Here is a 16,010-nt window from a genome sequence, read left to right as displayed (position 1 = left end):
CCAAATCAGATCATCTGAGTCCCGGAGTGAAAAAACGATCATAAAGGAGCTTTACTCCTTGGGTTGAGGTTAATCTCAGGAGGGTACAAAGCAGCAAGAAACAGAAGGAAAATGGGATCATTTGTAAGGAAAAATAAATGAAGAAATTCAATCTTGCCATTCATGCAAAAATCTATTGGTCTTCAGTGCTGTTTTGTTTTAACAAACTCATCCTTCTATGTTCAGAAGTAGAAATTATAAAGCATTGTCTTTCCTCTCTGTCTGGGATACTTTGTTACCCAAATGAGTAGTGCCTTGCAAAATCAAAGAAAGAGGGTATTACTGGGAAAGGGGGTGCAGGCTGATGAGTCAGGACAGTTCATAGGACCACAGCAGCTAGGAGAGAACGTTCCAGGCTGAATTCCGGACATGACGACCCTGAGCTTACTAGATGTGCTGCCTTTCTAGAGAAACAAGGGAAAACTAAAGCGTTCCTTAGAAGTCTGAGAAGAGGCCAAGGTCACCATGGTCTCCTTGAAGATGCATGTTAACTAACCATCGTCAAATCCCCAGTGCACGTGCAATAAACCTTTGAAAGTTGTTGGAGCCAGAATAGCAGTGACCATCTAAACAGAAACGTATCCATGAAGAAATGTAACTTCCAACCTCAATTTGCAAAGCTGGATCATATTTTAATTTAGATATTGTGTAACTAACCCACGGGATGTTAAATCCTTTCCCCGTCAGGTCGCTAGACCATAGTTATGGTCACTGGCCATGCACAGGAAGATTCCCTGTCATGTGTGACTACTTTATGTCTGAAAACCAGAAGGCTCTGGAACCTCTCAAAACACACCAGAAATATAGCTCTTTGGTTCTCATGCGTTTCCTATACCACCTCTGACACATACCCCTTTTTGCAGTCAACTCCCTAGACTTCCAGCTGCCCGCACCTCCAGCCCTACCTCGCGGCTCTTTCCCCATCACAGAGCCTACTCTGCCCTTGTTTGGGGAAGGTCAGGGGTTCAAGGGAACTGATACCTCTTGACCTCACCCAGCAGCCCTCCACAAATAACTGACAGTGTGTGGGAATGACGATCCCCACTGCCTCACTCCTGAGGCAGAATGACTTTGAGGTCTGTTTTGTACATCGGTTCCCTGAGCTTTCTGGAAGAATTAAACTCCAGGAGCCCACAATGGTAAGCTGCTTGATGATGTGCTCTTACTGATGTCCTTCCCTTTTCTGTCTTACCAACCAACCTCCAGAGGTCACCTTCAAATAAACTACTTGTACATGAATTGTCTCATGGTCCGCTTCTGCAAGAACTCAAAACAGGAGAGGATACAAAATAATCCTCAAAAAAAACCACTAAAATCTAGCAGAACCTAAATTCGCTGAATGAATATTATGAATGATCCATCTCAACCTGCCTCTAAGTGGGAGGAGCTCTATTCTGGATCAATTAGCACCAGAAATGAGATCCCTTCTGCATCGAATCCTGGAGCATGGATTCCTAACCTAGCATCCATGGATCAGTATCACGGGATCTATGAATTCCCTGAAATTAGATGTAACATTTCTGTATCTGTGAGCTTTTTTCTGAAAATACAGGCCATAATTTTCATCCGACTCACTTATGGATCTACGACCTTGCAAAGGGTTAAAAACTAATTATAAATAAAGCTTTGCATTCTGGGGAATTACAACAGGACGCGGTCTCTCCCATGTGAACTGGCATCCTGTAGGATCCAGCAGCATGATTTATATTGTGGGGTGTCGGCTTACGGCAGCACTGCTCCTTCTCCTGACCGCGGAGTATGCAAAGTCAGTACCCTCTCCCTGGACTGCCTGCCTGGCCTATTGCATTCCTGCGGTCCTTAGCTGCAAACCCCGAGATGCTGTAGGTTTTGAACTCTTTCTGTTATATTTCCTACTGTCCCATTTTGGGCAAATGCAGAAATTTGAAGAGATGCTGTGTTCTTCAAATGCATACTCTGCAAAAAGTATCCTCTTTTGTGTGCTCTTTCTCCCCACCGAGCACAGGTAAGCCTCTGTGCGTCTGTCTGGTTCCTGTCCCAGTCAGACAGAACTCTCGAAGAGGGACATTGGAGGCCTGACTGAGAAAACAGAGGTATTTGGGCTGCTAATTCGCAACCCAAATGCTCATCACCGACCGACCGGTTATTGCCTACTTACGATAAGTTAGAATTGGGGCAATGCGAGATCGCTGCTCCTCGCTCCTTGAACACCTGCAGCTCTTCTGTGGAAAGGTAGCACCCATGCGCCATCACTGTCTGGAGAGAAGAGTATCCTATGTGGAGTTTACCCCTTAAAAAATGTTTCCCTTAGTCTTGACTCACAGCAAGATGTTACAGGTACAGATTGAAGCAGTGACTTATCTGTGAGCATCTTCACAAGAGCACTTATGATTACTTGGATGTATAAAATCCCTGTGTACAAGTTACCCCTCAAAAAAGGCCTGTAGCGGGGCGCCTGGGTGGCTCAGTCGTCAAGCGTCTGCCTTCGGCTCAGGTCACGGTCCCAGGGTCCTGGGATCGAGCCCCGCATCGGGCTCCCTTCTCCGCGGGAAGCCTGCTTCTCCCTCTCCCACTCCCCCTGCTCGTGTTCCCTCTCTCGCTCTGTCTCTCTCTGTCAAATAAATAAATAAAATCTTTAAAAAAAAAAAAAAGGGCCTGTAGAAACACTGGATTACACAAGTCTCAGCCAATATTTCTTTTTTTCTATAAAATAACAAGGGTCCAGGTGATCGACAGGATAGAATATCCAACCAGCTCAAAGATACGACACAGCCTTCATCTCTGCTTTAGAAAAAACCAAGTTACTTCATTTTCGAATTCTACCTGGTGAGCAACTGGTGGGGCTGGGCTTGTTCCCATCTCAGTCAGACTTTGTAGAAGTAAGTTTCCTTTGTCAGCACATGGAAGCTGTGGGCGTAATCCTGGAAAGAGGTGTTCTGTATTTCTGCTCCTAGTTGAATACAGACACCGATGCTCTTTTTTGTTGTTGTTGTTGTTGTTGTTGTTGTTTTAAAGATTTTATTTATTTGACAGAGACATAGCGAGAGCAGGAACACAAGCAGGGGCAGAAGGAGAGGGAGAGGCAGGCTCCCCGCGGAGCAGGGAGCCCGATGCGGGGCTCGATCCCAGGACCCCGGGACCATGACCTGAGCCAAAGGCAGACGCTTAATGACTGAGCCACCCAGGCGCCCCCCGATGCTCTTGATACATAAAACCAAATAATCTTTATTTATCTATTTTTAAGTCTTTTTTAAATTGGAGTATAGTTGACACAACCAAATAAACTGTTTTATCACCTATATTTACATTTTCACAAAAATTAGGAAATATAATATTTTATATGCATTAATTTGGAAGATAAAATTGACCCAAGAAGGCAGGCACTGCCCACATACAACACTTCCCTGTTTAGTCCTGGTAATATTTGTGGGTTTTCCTGAAAAGGATTTAAGTCTTTCTCATGGTATACATACAATGTATTATTACTCAGCAATAACAAAACATGAGATCATTTACAACAACATGGATGGACCTCGAGGGCATTATGCTAAGTGAAATAAGTCAGACAGAGAAAGACAAATACCATATGATTTCACTCATATGTGGAATCTAAAACAAAGAAAAATTAGCAAGCAAACAAACAGAAGCAGAATCAGACCTGTAAACACGGAAAACAAACATGGTTGCCAGAAGGGAAGGTGTGGGGGGGACGGGACAAAATGGGGGAAGGGGAGAGGGAGACACGCGCTTCCAGTGATGGAATGAATAAGTCATGGGACTAAAAGGCCCATCCTAGGAAATAGAGTCAATGGTAATAGGTTGTATGGTGACAGATGGTAGCCACCCTTGTGAGCATAGCGTAACATAGGAAAGTTGAATCGCTATGTTGTACACCTGAAACTCAATGTAACAGTGTGTGTCAACTCCACTCAAATGAAAAAAATTAAAATTAAAAAAAGGCTTTACTCTTTCAAAATTCTTTTTCCTTCAGTTCAAAACCTGTTTCCAGATAGCTTTCTCCTTTGGGAGGCACAGTTCAGTGACCAAGGATTACTAATAAAATAAAATTTTCCCAAACTCTGTGCAAATAAAATTAACATGCAAATGGCAGGTTAATTTATTATTCACATGGAAATATATGTAGAGGATGAAAATTACAGTGTAGCATTTACAAGATCTATGTAGAGTATTAACCTTTCAAATTAGTCCTATTCAGCCTTCCGTTCACAGTCCCGAAGAATTTATTTGCTGCAGTATGTTCAACTCTCCATGAAGTTTGTACAATTCATTGAAGGTCAAGGCCAAGGGGTATATTGTTGTAATGAAGTGTCTCCTCACTATATTAATTTTAATGTGAAATTATTTAATTATGAAAGTATTATACACTCTTTTTTTTAAAAAGCAATACCACAGTGTTTAAAAATAAAAGAGTAAAGGGCGCCTGGGTGGCTCAGTTGGTTAAGCGACTGCCTTCAGCTCAGGTCATGATCCTGGCGTCCCGGGATCGAGTCCCACATCGGGCTCCCTGCTCAGCGGGGAGTCTGCTTCTCCCTCTGACCCTCTTCCCTCTCATGCTCCCATTCTCTCATTCTCTCTCTCTCTCAAATAAATAAATAAAATCTTAAAAAAAAAAAAAAGAGGAAAAAGTCCCCTGTTTTCTCCCTCAGGAGGATCACATTTAACAGTCAATGTTTGTATTCCAGATAATTATTTTTTTTTTAAGAGACAGAGAGAGAGAGAGAGAGAAAGAGTGCATAAGTGGGGAGGAGCAGAGGAAAAAGGAGAGAGAGAATCCCAAGCAGGCTCCATACTCAGCGCAGAGCCTGATGCGGGGCTTGATCCCAAGACCCCGAGACCGTGACCTGAGCCCCACCCAGCACCCCTCCAGAAATTTTTTCTAAATGAGCATGCACCCACATACATCAAACAATACCATATTAACATTCTTCCTTGTAAGCCTGTATACATCATTCTTGTGAAAGCTGGATACAATTTTAATTATGGATGTTCTGTAATCTAAACAATCACCCACTGATAGACATTTCCTAACTTGCACATTAATTAACATTCTTATTCATATTCCTTACAGAATGGATCCTTAGAAATGCATCTGCTAACTCAAGGGAATGCACATTTACGTTCTAATGGATACTGACAAAATGTCTTTGGACCAAATGACATTCCCATCCTCAAAGAAGCCTTGAGATTTATTTACTGGGATGAAACTGCAGGCCGATTTTTAACTATATACCCACGCATGAGCATCCTCTGAGCTTTACTCTAGTTTGGGAAATGCACACATGTTGGAGAAGTCTGAAGATTACCATTGAGATTTTATTTTATTATTTCATTTTTTTCCCACTGCCCCCCCAATTACAAAGATTTTAAAATGTAGATAAATATGCCCTACTCAACACAGATTATGTCATGATATGCAATGTACCTTATTTGTCAGAAGATTGTTTCTATCATACACATCTGTGTAGTTTTTATAATCGGGAAATAGGTTCTTCACAGCTTCAACTTCATTGACAGTTTCACTTATATGGCTCTACAAGAAAATAAATAATACTTGCAATTTTCTAATGTGAAATACCATTAGAAATTATACTTCCTACCCCAAAATGATAAGGATGGTTTCTACTTGCCTATGTAAGACAACAAAGATGCTACATGTGTTGTATTGAAAACAGTTATACATATTATATATAATATCACATCTATATGAAAAAGAAACGATGAACGTGAACATGATAGTTACACGAATATGCAATGTTCTAGCCCTAACCTTGACCCATGTTATATTCTTTCTATAGCAAGTACGTACGTGAAGACAGTACTTGAACCTAGCTATTTGTGGCAACTTGCCTCTTTTGATATTGGCCATTTAAGAGAAGAGCTTCATAGCCATAAAAGGACAGACAGCATGGTTCACTCATACGAAAACTGGAATTTGAACAAGGAGAAATGAATGTCAGCTCAAGTTCTGAGCCTACTTATGTTTCAGTAGGGTGAGTCAGGTCTTCCCTTTGGGTCTCTACAGTCTCATCTTTCAAATATAAGTGTTGGGCTAAATGGGTAGTTTTCCAAGCTCTTTCAGCTTTGAGTATGTCGTTCATATAAAAATTCATAGAGATACAATATGTCAAAGGCATAAACAAGTTGCTTCTCAGGGACTCTAGAACCCTGTCCTCATTCTGGCCCCGTTGGCAACTTCCCAAATGAGCTCTTCCACAGAAGACAGTTCGAAAATAACTGGCCTCGACAATCCTGCTGTCACCAAAACAAGAGCCCATAAAAATCATGTCCAATCAAAACAAATGAGTCCTGGCCCCCATGCCAACCTTTCTCTAGGACACCATAAACCCACGCCCTTGCCTAAAACAAAAATCCTTCCAGACCAACTGGTGATGAGTACATATAATAGGAAAAAACTCATGAGCAAGTTGCCACTTCCAAGAATGGCAATGCCATTCCCCCTTCTCCATGAGGTAGTGTGAGCCAAAGAAATAAGAGAAAAAAAGAGCAAGGTTCTAAAAACAGAGTGTTCCACCTAGAGGCTGAGCTCTATCCTGGCCTCGAGGAACTCTAGACCACTGAAGAAATGCATGGGCATCTGAAGAGAAAAAAAGGACAACCAGATGATTCTTTTCACTTTGATAAATTTGAGTAAATGCTAAATGCACATGCACATATGCATACCGCACCACCCCCCCACCCACCCCCCGCAGCAAGGATATCCTTGATTTTGTTTTGTGTTCATGGAGTTCAGGACACACTAGCTCCAAATATGGCACCATGGTATACTGCATATTTTAAGCTGAAGGAAAATAGCCGAAGGTCAGAATGAAACAGATCATAAAGCTTTTATGTGAGGCGTGCCCACCCTATCCTCGGAGGAGAGGAGCATCCTTATCTCTGAAGACAAAGGGATGCCCCAAAGAATCCAAACAATTATTCCTCCATGACTATGCACTTGTCACCAAACCGGGCCTAGAAATGCTCTCTTTCTTTGGGTCTTCATTTCCCTATGAAGCCTCCTTATCATGTAAAACTTATTTTAAATACATTTGTATGCTTTTCTCCTATTGTCATTGTCAATTTAGCTTTCGGACCCAGCCAGGGACTCTAAGAAGGTCGAATAAAACTTTTTCCTCCCCTACAATTGTGTGGGATCGAATCAAAAATACAAATATCACAGTCCCCCAAAAGGGGGGAGGGAGTGATGAGAATAGTTAAGGAGCCCCAACAAAATCAATCTTATTAAAAAAACAAAACAAAACAAAATACCCTCCACCCTGATAAAGAATCAATGTGTTCTGCCTTTCCCCTAACTTGCCCTTGGTTATAAGATAGTCCACTCTTAAGAGGGAAAATGTTGGTGCAGCCTGTAATGAAGCTTGGGTGGGGGAAGGAGAGCCTGCAACTCCCAATTTTAACCCAGCTGGAAGCTTTAAAAAGTGTTTCATTCCTAAATTGCAACCGTTTAATGACAAAGTAAGATATCCTTTTTTGTTCCTGATTTTTAAATTAAGAAACTCAGAACAAAAGGGCTTTTAAATGCCTTTTTGTGAGGGAGAAACTAGGTTCTTTTTGCTTTTCAAATAATAGGTGGTTCCTCCAAAAATGAAGGACTAGAACACTGAGAAAAGGGTCAAATAAAAGAGAGAAGTAGGAAAGAAACGAATTAAACGTATCTTCCAGAGAACAGGTAACCAGTGTGTTACTGATCTGGCCTGGTTACGTATGACGTCCTCGTCTAAGTCTGATCAGAGAAGATGAGGGTAAAAGGAACTTCAAGTTTCTTATCTGAGAAATTAAGAAGTGGATTTAGGTGACGTCTGTAAGAGCCCTCCCTGTCCTATGATGCCATTTCTCTGGGAGATCTCAGGAGAAGAATTGGAGATGACTGCCAGAATTTAGGGTACTGAAAAGTCTTGCAGGTCCGGACAGGGGCACAAACAGCAGAAAAATACCCACCTGAATATGCAAATTATGGGTCTTCGCCATGTTTCCCAGTTTACCCAACAAAGTGTCAGAGCAGGAAAGGGAAAACCGTGGTGTCACTATGGGCTTAACTCTAGAATACTGGAAATAATAATAAAAAAAAAAATGGTAAGGAAACTATGGATATCAGGAAAGTGTGGCATACCCCAACATGCATATCATACAACATGATAATTTTATGTCTTCATTTTGGAGGACAGCCCCCCATTCTAAGAGTGGGTGGAAGTAGTGGGTTTCACGGAAAGAGCTCTTGGCTGAGGACAACAGAGAGAATATTCTGTAGCACCAAGTTCAATGGAAGAAGATCCTGCCTCCAAGGACAGACAGCCCCAGTCCCACATCCACATGAAGGCTCAGACAAGGCCTTGACTGGGTGGCCTTCATGAAGAGAAATGGGAAGCAGAAGAACTTCTAAAGGAGGCTGCTCTGGGGAGACTCAAAGTGAAGTGGTGGTCTACTCCCCATCTATGTCTTGGGGAGGAGTGCCAGCCATGGCCTCCCTCAGGACATCTGGGGGCAGTACTGGCTCTGGTGTCACCCAAGGTAAAGGCTGAGCAGGGGAGAAGGGCTCAAGAGAGGGGTGGTGAGCATGAGGACCCCCAAAGCTCCACCTAGTTCTCCCAAGACTAGGCTGAAAGTAATAGGGTTCTCACGGTTTCCGATTAGACCTCAAAAGGTGGTAAGGGAAGGGTCTGGCTTGCCAATCTAAGAGGTTGTACAATGGAGCTACGAATTGACCTGCTAGAAGTGGGGGAAGGAAACAGCCCTGCCTCCATAGGCTCACCAACACCAGGCACTGCAAAGAGGAGTGGCCGGCCGAGGGCCTGCAGGCCATGTGACATACCACACGTTAGGGACCAAGGTAGCCAAAGGCTGGGGCATCATGGTGGACACCACCTGTGCTCCAGACCAGATCAGGGAGTACAAGAGGCCAGAGCCAATGTTGATGTAGCCAACTTCCAGTTGCTCCCAATCTGTCCACATCCATGAAGCCCTCTCCCACCTCCCCAGGGACCAGTCCTGTGTGATTAGAAGCTTCCAGAGAAGAGGAAGGGAAAACCACCGAGGACACAAAAAAGCCCGACCTCACAGAGCTGAGTTGATGGGTCGACTATAAAAACAACTGAAGGCTCTGGGGAGACATTTCTGCATGCGTGGAGTAAGCCAAACGTACACAGACTAATCTTTATCAAACAACTTAATAGCAAATCTTACAAATGACACAAAAGCAATCCAAAATCAGGCTGGGAACAAGCTTACTTACGTTCTTTTGGAGCATTCTTGACACAAATCTGAAATAAAGCAACAAATGGGAAGATAGAAAATCTTGGCATTTTTAAATAGATTTTTTAAAAGGGTGAAAACATGATCCTTACATGTCTTAATTTCCATGCAAACAGTTCTAATGCCATACATGTTTCACCACCACTAATTAAAGATTAACAAGTAGTAATTACTCTGCTTTCTCATTTGCAGCCAGAGAAATAGAGTGCAAAATCACAGGGAAATGCAATTTTATCCTCTAACATCAGCTGGGCTGTTCATGAGTATTCCCATACCACTCAACCATTCCACTGGCTTAAGCTCTATTTGGGGGAATATTGCAGGATGTTATGCTCCATGGATATTAGAATTACGGAATCCTATGCACCTGGAGGCATTTAGAAGCCATAGAACTCTATGGGCACAGATGTCGGAGTAAGGCTGATGGAACAGGCCAGAGGTGGCTGTGAAATGGAGACGGGGGAGAGGGGAGGAACCGGACGGGGGTGGCAATCAGGGATGGTGGTGTCCGTAGGGCCTATTAAACAGCGGTTTGTGCCCCAACTGAAAAAATTTATTCGCTAGCTTTCTGCCTTCCGGTAGCCCTTTGTTTCAGAATAAAATGGGGACTAAAGTTTACTATGACCACAAACACACATCCATAGGAAAGTTCAGCATGTGGCCAATGATAAAAGGAAGGTGCATGCTTCACTCTTTCTGTGAGCAGGTGGTGGTTCCTGAGCTATGCTTTCCAGAGGACACATTTAAGGTGATGGAGGTCTGGAATTGTAGGAAAGTTGGGCTTCTAAAACTTGCCTCAGGATAGGTTAGGTCCTGGGGAAGATTTACATCTAAAGAATGTCCTTCTATATCTCTTGGATGTCGTGTCGAATGTCATACAACGCAATTCCTTGTCAAATCAAATCCTCAAGGGACTATGGAAAAGCCATTAAAGCAATGTAGATACAGTACTTTTGAGATCCGTAGACTATTCCAGTGTAATATAAAAAGAACATAACGAAAGCTCGTGATCTCAGGCAAGAGGGTGACCCCGCCACCAAAAGTAATCTGATGCGCAGACCACATACACTTAAAGCAAGTTCAATTTACAGGAGAAGCCTCCATCTATAATAAAGGAGAGGGAAGCGGTAAATCATTAACTTATAAAAAGAATCCTTCATTTCACAAAGGGATTCACCCTAGGACTCTATAACAAATTCCCAGAGGCTACCAAATGGTATTGACATGCAACGTTTTCTTTAGGACCAGACCACCTGCATAAAGTAGGGCAAACCCACACAGTGACGTACGCGCATATCGGCCTGGTTCACTCTCTCCCCATCTCTAACTCCATCAGTGCCTCAGAGGGACCACCCACAAGACAAATCAAGATGCATGTACCTCTCTGTTTCCTTGACTGATTCCTCTGTGGTTTCCTTGTATTCTGGAACAGTGGTATTCATATCCATGCAGACTTTGCCCACAAATGCACGCTGCCCAAATTTATCTGTGAGAGGCACACAAAAACAGAATCTGAAGTCATGTTTTCCCCCGCAAACAATATATCCCTCTTGAGCCTTTAGAAAACACATTTAAATTAAAATCATTATGAAAACACAAGTGAGAATGTAAAAGATCATTTAAGAACGCCATTTAAGAACAATAACGACGACAACAAAACCACACCAAATTCTGTAAGTAGTTCAAGGTCTTCCACTGACTCCTATTCCTTGGATTACTACCAAGATGGTGATAATATCTGATTAAGGTCTAACCCTGTATGCCCAGTGTCCTCTGTTATGTGTAGGGTTGTGAGGAATATACCCAGTAATGTATATAAAGTGTCTGGCATGTAGGGCTTAGAAAAGATACGGCCACTTTTCCTAACCGTAGCAACGCCAATATTATCATCAGTGGGGAATTTGACATAGTCCTACTAGCAGCTCTCAGCACTAAGGAACCTGGTCCTCATTAGAGGTGCCAGAGAAATTTTATTTCAGCTAGAACGTTGAAGCTACATGGGGTGATACTGTTTGTACAATGTCTCTGCCTCTGTCATTAGAATCTTACAAAAGTCTTTTTGCCTCTCTCTTTCCCCTGTAATTCATTGTGATACCTGGCCATTAGATTACTCTTAACGTGAAACACCACCATCATCACATACGTCATCTGGCTCAAAATCTTTGAGTATCTGATGCATATTCGAATCTCTCCATGGTCTGAACCATCCCAGCTGCCCAACCTCCTCTCCCCCCCTCACTGTGCAATGAATCCTGTCCTCCAGCTCAGCTACTCTGTTCCTTGCTTCCTGTATCCACTGTGGATATTCCTGTCCCCATAGCTTTGTCCATGTTATTTCCCCTGTTGGGAAGACATTTTCCTCCCTCCCCATTTTGTGTTCCTGTAGGGCCCTGTTTAAAGGCCCCCTCTATGAATTCTTTCCAGATGATCCAATTCTGAGTCTTCTCTGTCTCCTCCAGAAATACAATATATATTTTCAGGGCTACCCTTTAAGCCTCTGGCAGAACCTACCTTGGCCAGCAAGCAGAAGTATCAGTGCATCAGCCAACGGTATTTACTGAGCATCTGCCATGTTCTGGGCACTGTGCGAGGTCCAAGTTTTGGAATTACTGATCTAAAGCCAGTCTCAGACCTGCTTACTAGCCGTGTGACTTGGGCATGTTATGGCCTCTGAGCATCAATTTATCCATCTGTAACATGAGGGCACGAATGCCTACTTCCAAAGACTGTTTGCAGCTTTGTATATCCTTGGAGAGTGCTTTGTGCAAAGCCAGGCATCCAGCAAGAGCACAGCCGCTGTTAATACAGTCATTTTCTATTTCATTGTGTTCCCAGCATCTAGCACAGTGCCCTAAGTCTAGCCAAGAGCCAAGATGTGTCTGCGGATTATAATATAATAAACTGTTGCCACAGTGAGAATTAGTAAATTTGGTCCCAAACGCCCTAAATTAATACACAAAATTCAGACCCGTACACATCATTCTGGAACCAAAACCATAAATAAATAATCAAATTACTTACACAATTAAAAACATTCAAGGGCCATACACAAACACCTAATTACTTGCAAGAAATGCAGCGCTCAAATTCTAGCAATTAAGAGGCAGGACAGCCCACATGTATAAGTCATTGCCCGGCATGGTCTGACTGTCTTGGCTTGATGTGCCCATAAATCATGCTTTCATTTCCTCACCTGTAATTTCTGCAAGGAGCAGAGATGAGTCAGTGTGAATTGTTCCAAAGTAACAAGCTGTTGTTGTTCCATTCTTTAGTGTTCTCCTCTAAAAATAAATCACAAAAACCATGAATCGCGTGTGCCCAGAAAAGTCACATGGCAAATAAAGATGAAAATAGAATTCTAGTTTTTAATTTTAAAATATTTTTATTTAAAGGTATGCCATCTTGATATGAAATACGGTTAAGGTAAATGGCAAAAGTATTTATATCCAAAAGTGTGAGCTGGAGAAGAAGCTGGTGCTTCTGATTTCCTAGATTTCACACTATTCCGTGTTGCAGACTTCACAAAATGTAATACTAATTAATTCCTTGGTTTTTAGGATTATTTAAGGATATACAAACTTTATTGCATCAAGGGATGAGTAAATGAGATTCTTCCATCTACAAGAGGGCAAAATTATTCAGCCAGATTTCTAGTTCAACCCAGCAAATTAGTCCCTTGTATTTATCTCCCTTCCTTAGCACAATTCCACTAAACTAACAGTAAAGGAGTATAAAATGTATTAACCCAGAAGAAAGAGACACGAGCAAAGGAAGCATTTCTACAGCCCCTTGGAAGACAAAAAACAAACAAACAAACAAACAAAACAAACATGGATGAGAACCTGGAGGTGACTCTGCAAGAAGAGAAAGAAGCACAGAGCTGCTAATAGAGAATTGGCTGACAGTCTGTATACAGATGATTAAACCCTGGCAGGACCCTTCTCCTTGTTGAAATCAGCCAACCACACCAACCTGATTCTTGCAGGAGAGATTTGCTCTTGCAGAAACTTGCAACAGTATTTGGAGACTAGACACCCAATATGGCAAGGTTCAGCAGAGACTAGAAAGAGTTTTAAGTGGATAATCTGGTTGACCCTCTGGATCCTTGGTCATTTTCCCCAAAATCCCACATATGCAACTCCCACCACTCCTAGCAGGACTGAGGAACTCTTCCCTAGAGAAGATGACTGGTTCTAGAAGAAAGATATCCTCACAGTGGCATTTGGGGCCCACAGTTGAAAGGGTTGTTCAGTGCCTTCACTGTTTATCTTATAATGAAGTTCACTAGCCAACAAGCGTTATCCCCATCCAGACTTCCAATCACCATTTCAGAGCATCGCACTTAAATATGAAATGTATGTTCAAGGTTCAACAGACATTGGAGGAAAGTTAGTATAAAAAAGTGGGGAAGGAGGAAAAAGGAATCTGGAAAAAAAATCTCAGAGGAAAGAGGCAATCTCTAAGGCCAGAAGGAAGCTGGATTTAAAAAAAAAAAAAAAAAATCTAATGGGAGGGCGCCCGGGTGGCTCAGTCAGTTAAGCATCCGACTCTTGATTTTTAACTCAGGTCATGATCTCAGGGTCAGGAGATGGAGCCATGAGTCTGGTTGCATACACTAACCAGAGTAAAGTGAAACTCAAAATTAAAATAGAAGCGTAATCTAATATTTTCTAAATTCTCAAAATTTTACACACCTTTCTAAAATCTTAGCTTGAAGATGAACTCAAAGGGGAAAGTGTTGGCTGTTTAGCAAGAAGGACAATGGAAGTGCCCCACGGCATGGAGAGTAAGTCAGTCCTTCCTCTGACCGAGGGAAGGGGCGGGGGAGGGGAGGGGTGTTTTCACTAGTTGAGAAATTGCACTTTTCAAGTTGGACTGGAACGAACTAGAAAGTTCAAGAATCTGCTCAAATTATAGTTAAAGAACAGGACAGGGAAAAACCACGGAGGAAAAAAGAAAAGGAAGGAGGGAGAGGAGAGGAGAGGAGAAAGGGAAGAACCCCAAGCTACTCTTCCTGGTTGCCACTGACTTCCACCCATTTAACCAACAAGTTACATGTGTGAGACTTATGTAATTGAAAGAAATTAGTTTGGCTTTAAAACCTTACTGAAGAGGACATCTAAAATACAGCTGCTTCCCTTCTTCATTTGTTCTATATTTGGGCATCCCGGACCCAAGGCCACCCTAGTTTCTCATAAGCTTTAAAGAGGGTTCTTCGTTAGTAATGAGTTTGTATTTTTCCAGTTTATAAGAATCTACCAAGAACAACATCAGACTGTGGGTTGTGTTTCTCAAATCTTTCCTCAGCCTTCAATTCTTGACAAGAAAGGTTTGGAGACCAAGCTTTTTAAGCTCAAAATAGATGCCAAACATAGGATGACTGCAAACTTCAAGATCAGTAGCAATGGCTTCTTAACAGATTAGATGATTTGCATTTCCACTGGGCTGAAATAGGGAGGAAAGAGTGGCCTATCTCCTTTTGATTCACCTTGTACTTTAATGATTTGATACATTTTTGGAATTAGTTGGATTCATCAGCTGAATCTTTGACAACCCCGTAGAGTAAGCATATTCATCCCATTCCCCAGAATATTTGCAACTCGTGTATCTTGGCACATTTACTAGGATCTCATTGTCCAATCCCTTGACTGCAAGCTATATAATATATAGATTCCTGAACCTTCTAGTCTTTTTAGTTTATTCCAGTCTAATTTGAAACTGTAATCTCTCACCCAGTTTGCAATGTTTAAAGGCAGATAATCCAGGCTTGCTTTACTGGGATTTTTTTTCTAAGTAATCTCAGGAGATGTTTGCTACTATATACTTGAAATTATTTGCACATTAAATGATCACTGTCATCTACGGTGCAGAACTCTGGGGTCTTGATTTGCCCATTTGCTGAAGTATAGATCTAGGACTGTTTTCTGAGGGAGAAAATAAAATAAACCAAAATGCCTTGGATCTCTCTGGACCTACTGTTTTAACATCCCTTTGCATTGCCGTGAGCAGTTGTCAGCCTAGGGACAGGTTCTAGTTAACAAATCTCAACGTCTACAGATTTCAACCATATCATCAGCTCATCCAACTGTTAAAGTGTGCAGGCCTGCCTGCTCATAATCAGAAACATAGGACGTATGCAATGCAAGTATGTGTCGAGAATAAAATCTATTTTGTACTCACTGACATCAAATACTTAACTCTCTGATACAAGAAATAGTATTTATGGAGTACTCCCTGAAGGATATGTGGTTCTAGATACTCTAAATGTCTAAACATAAAACAGTGATATATTTGGGGTTTTTTAAAATACTATAGCATCTTAATAATATATATTTTGACAACAGAGCATGTATCTATATGAACTGTTATTGAAACTAACTTTTAAGAAAATCAGTGTAAGTAATAGAAATGCTTTACCTTAACAAATGTTTTATTCTTTATCATATACACAGTGTAAATTACATCATTGATTTCCCTCTCTGGGTCAGCGGCTAGAAACTTAAAGCTGAATTTGTGACAAATGCTAACAAGTGCATGGCCCCCCATGGTATACATTTACCTCTCAGTTTTATTTTTCTTTCCCCCTTTTTTTCCTTTGCCACGCTTTTGTGACTCACTTGCTTCCACTGTATACTATTTTATTTTAAGATATCTCAAACCCTTTTTAGAACAATGAGAGGTATAAATAAATTTTGAAAATA

General features: G+C 41.8%; 1 protein-coding gene across 1 annotated transcript in view; it reads right to left on the bottom strand.

Annotated features, from left to right (window-relative positions):
- The window catches only part of GDA (guanine deaminase), a 71,545-nt gene that overhangs the window by 13,928 nt on the left and 41,607 nt on the right, over positions 1-16,010 (bottom strand). Inside the window, exons 4-9 of the mRNA XM_028089090.2 lie at positions 12,503-12,590; positions 10,690-10,795; positions 9,290-9,317; positions 7,999-8,106; positions 5,462-5,569; positions 2,177-2,274 (exon numbers count right to left, since the gene is read on the bottom strand). Coding sequence (XP_027944891.1) covers positions 2,177-2,274; positions 5,462-5,569; positions 7,999-8,106; positions 9,290-9,317; positions 10,690-10,795; positions 12,503-12,590 — 536 coding nt within the window. The remainder of the gene's footprint in view (positions 1-2,176; positions 2,275-5,461; positions 5,570-7,998; positions 8,107-9,289; positions 9,318-10,689; positions 10,796-12,502; positions 12,591-16,010) is intronic.

Source organism: Eumetopias jubatus, unplaced genomic scaffold (assembly GCF_037043125.1).
Source record: "Eumetopias jubatus isolate StellerSeaLion01/CBP00866 unplaced genomic scaffold, mEumJub1_p1.0 scaffold_15, whole genome shotgun sequence".
Classification (NCBI taxonomy): Eukaryota; Metazoa; Chordata; class Mammalia; order Carnivora; family Otariidae; genus Eumetopias; species Eumetopias jubatus.
The sequence above is the reverse complement of the archived record's forward strand: the minus strand, read 5'-3'. Positions and strand labels throughout refer to the sequence as shown.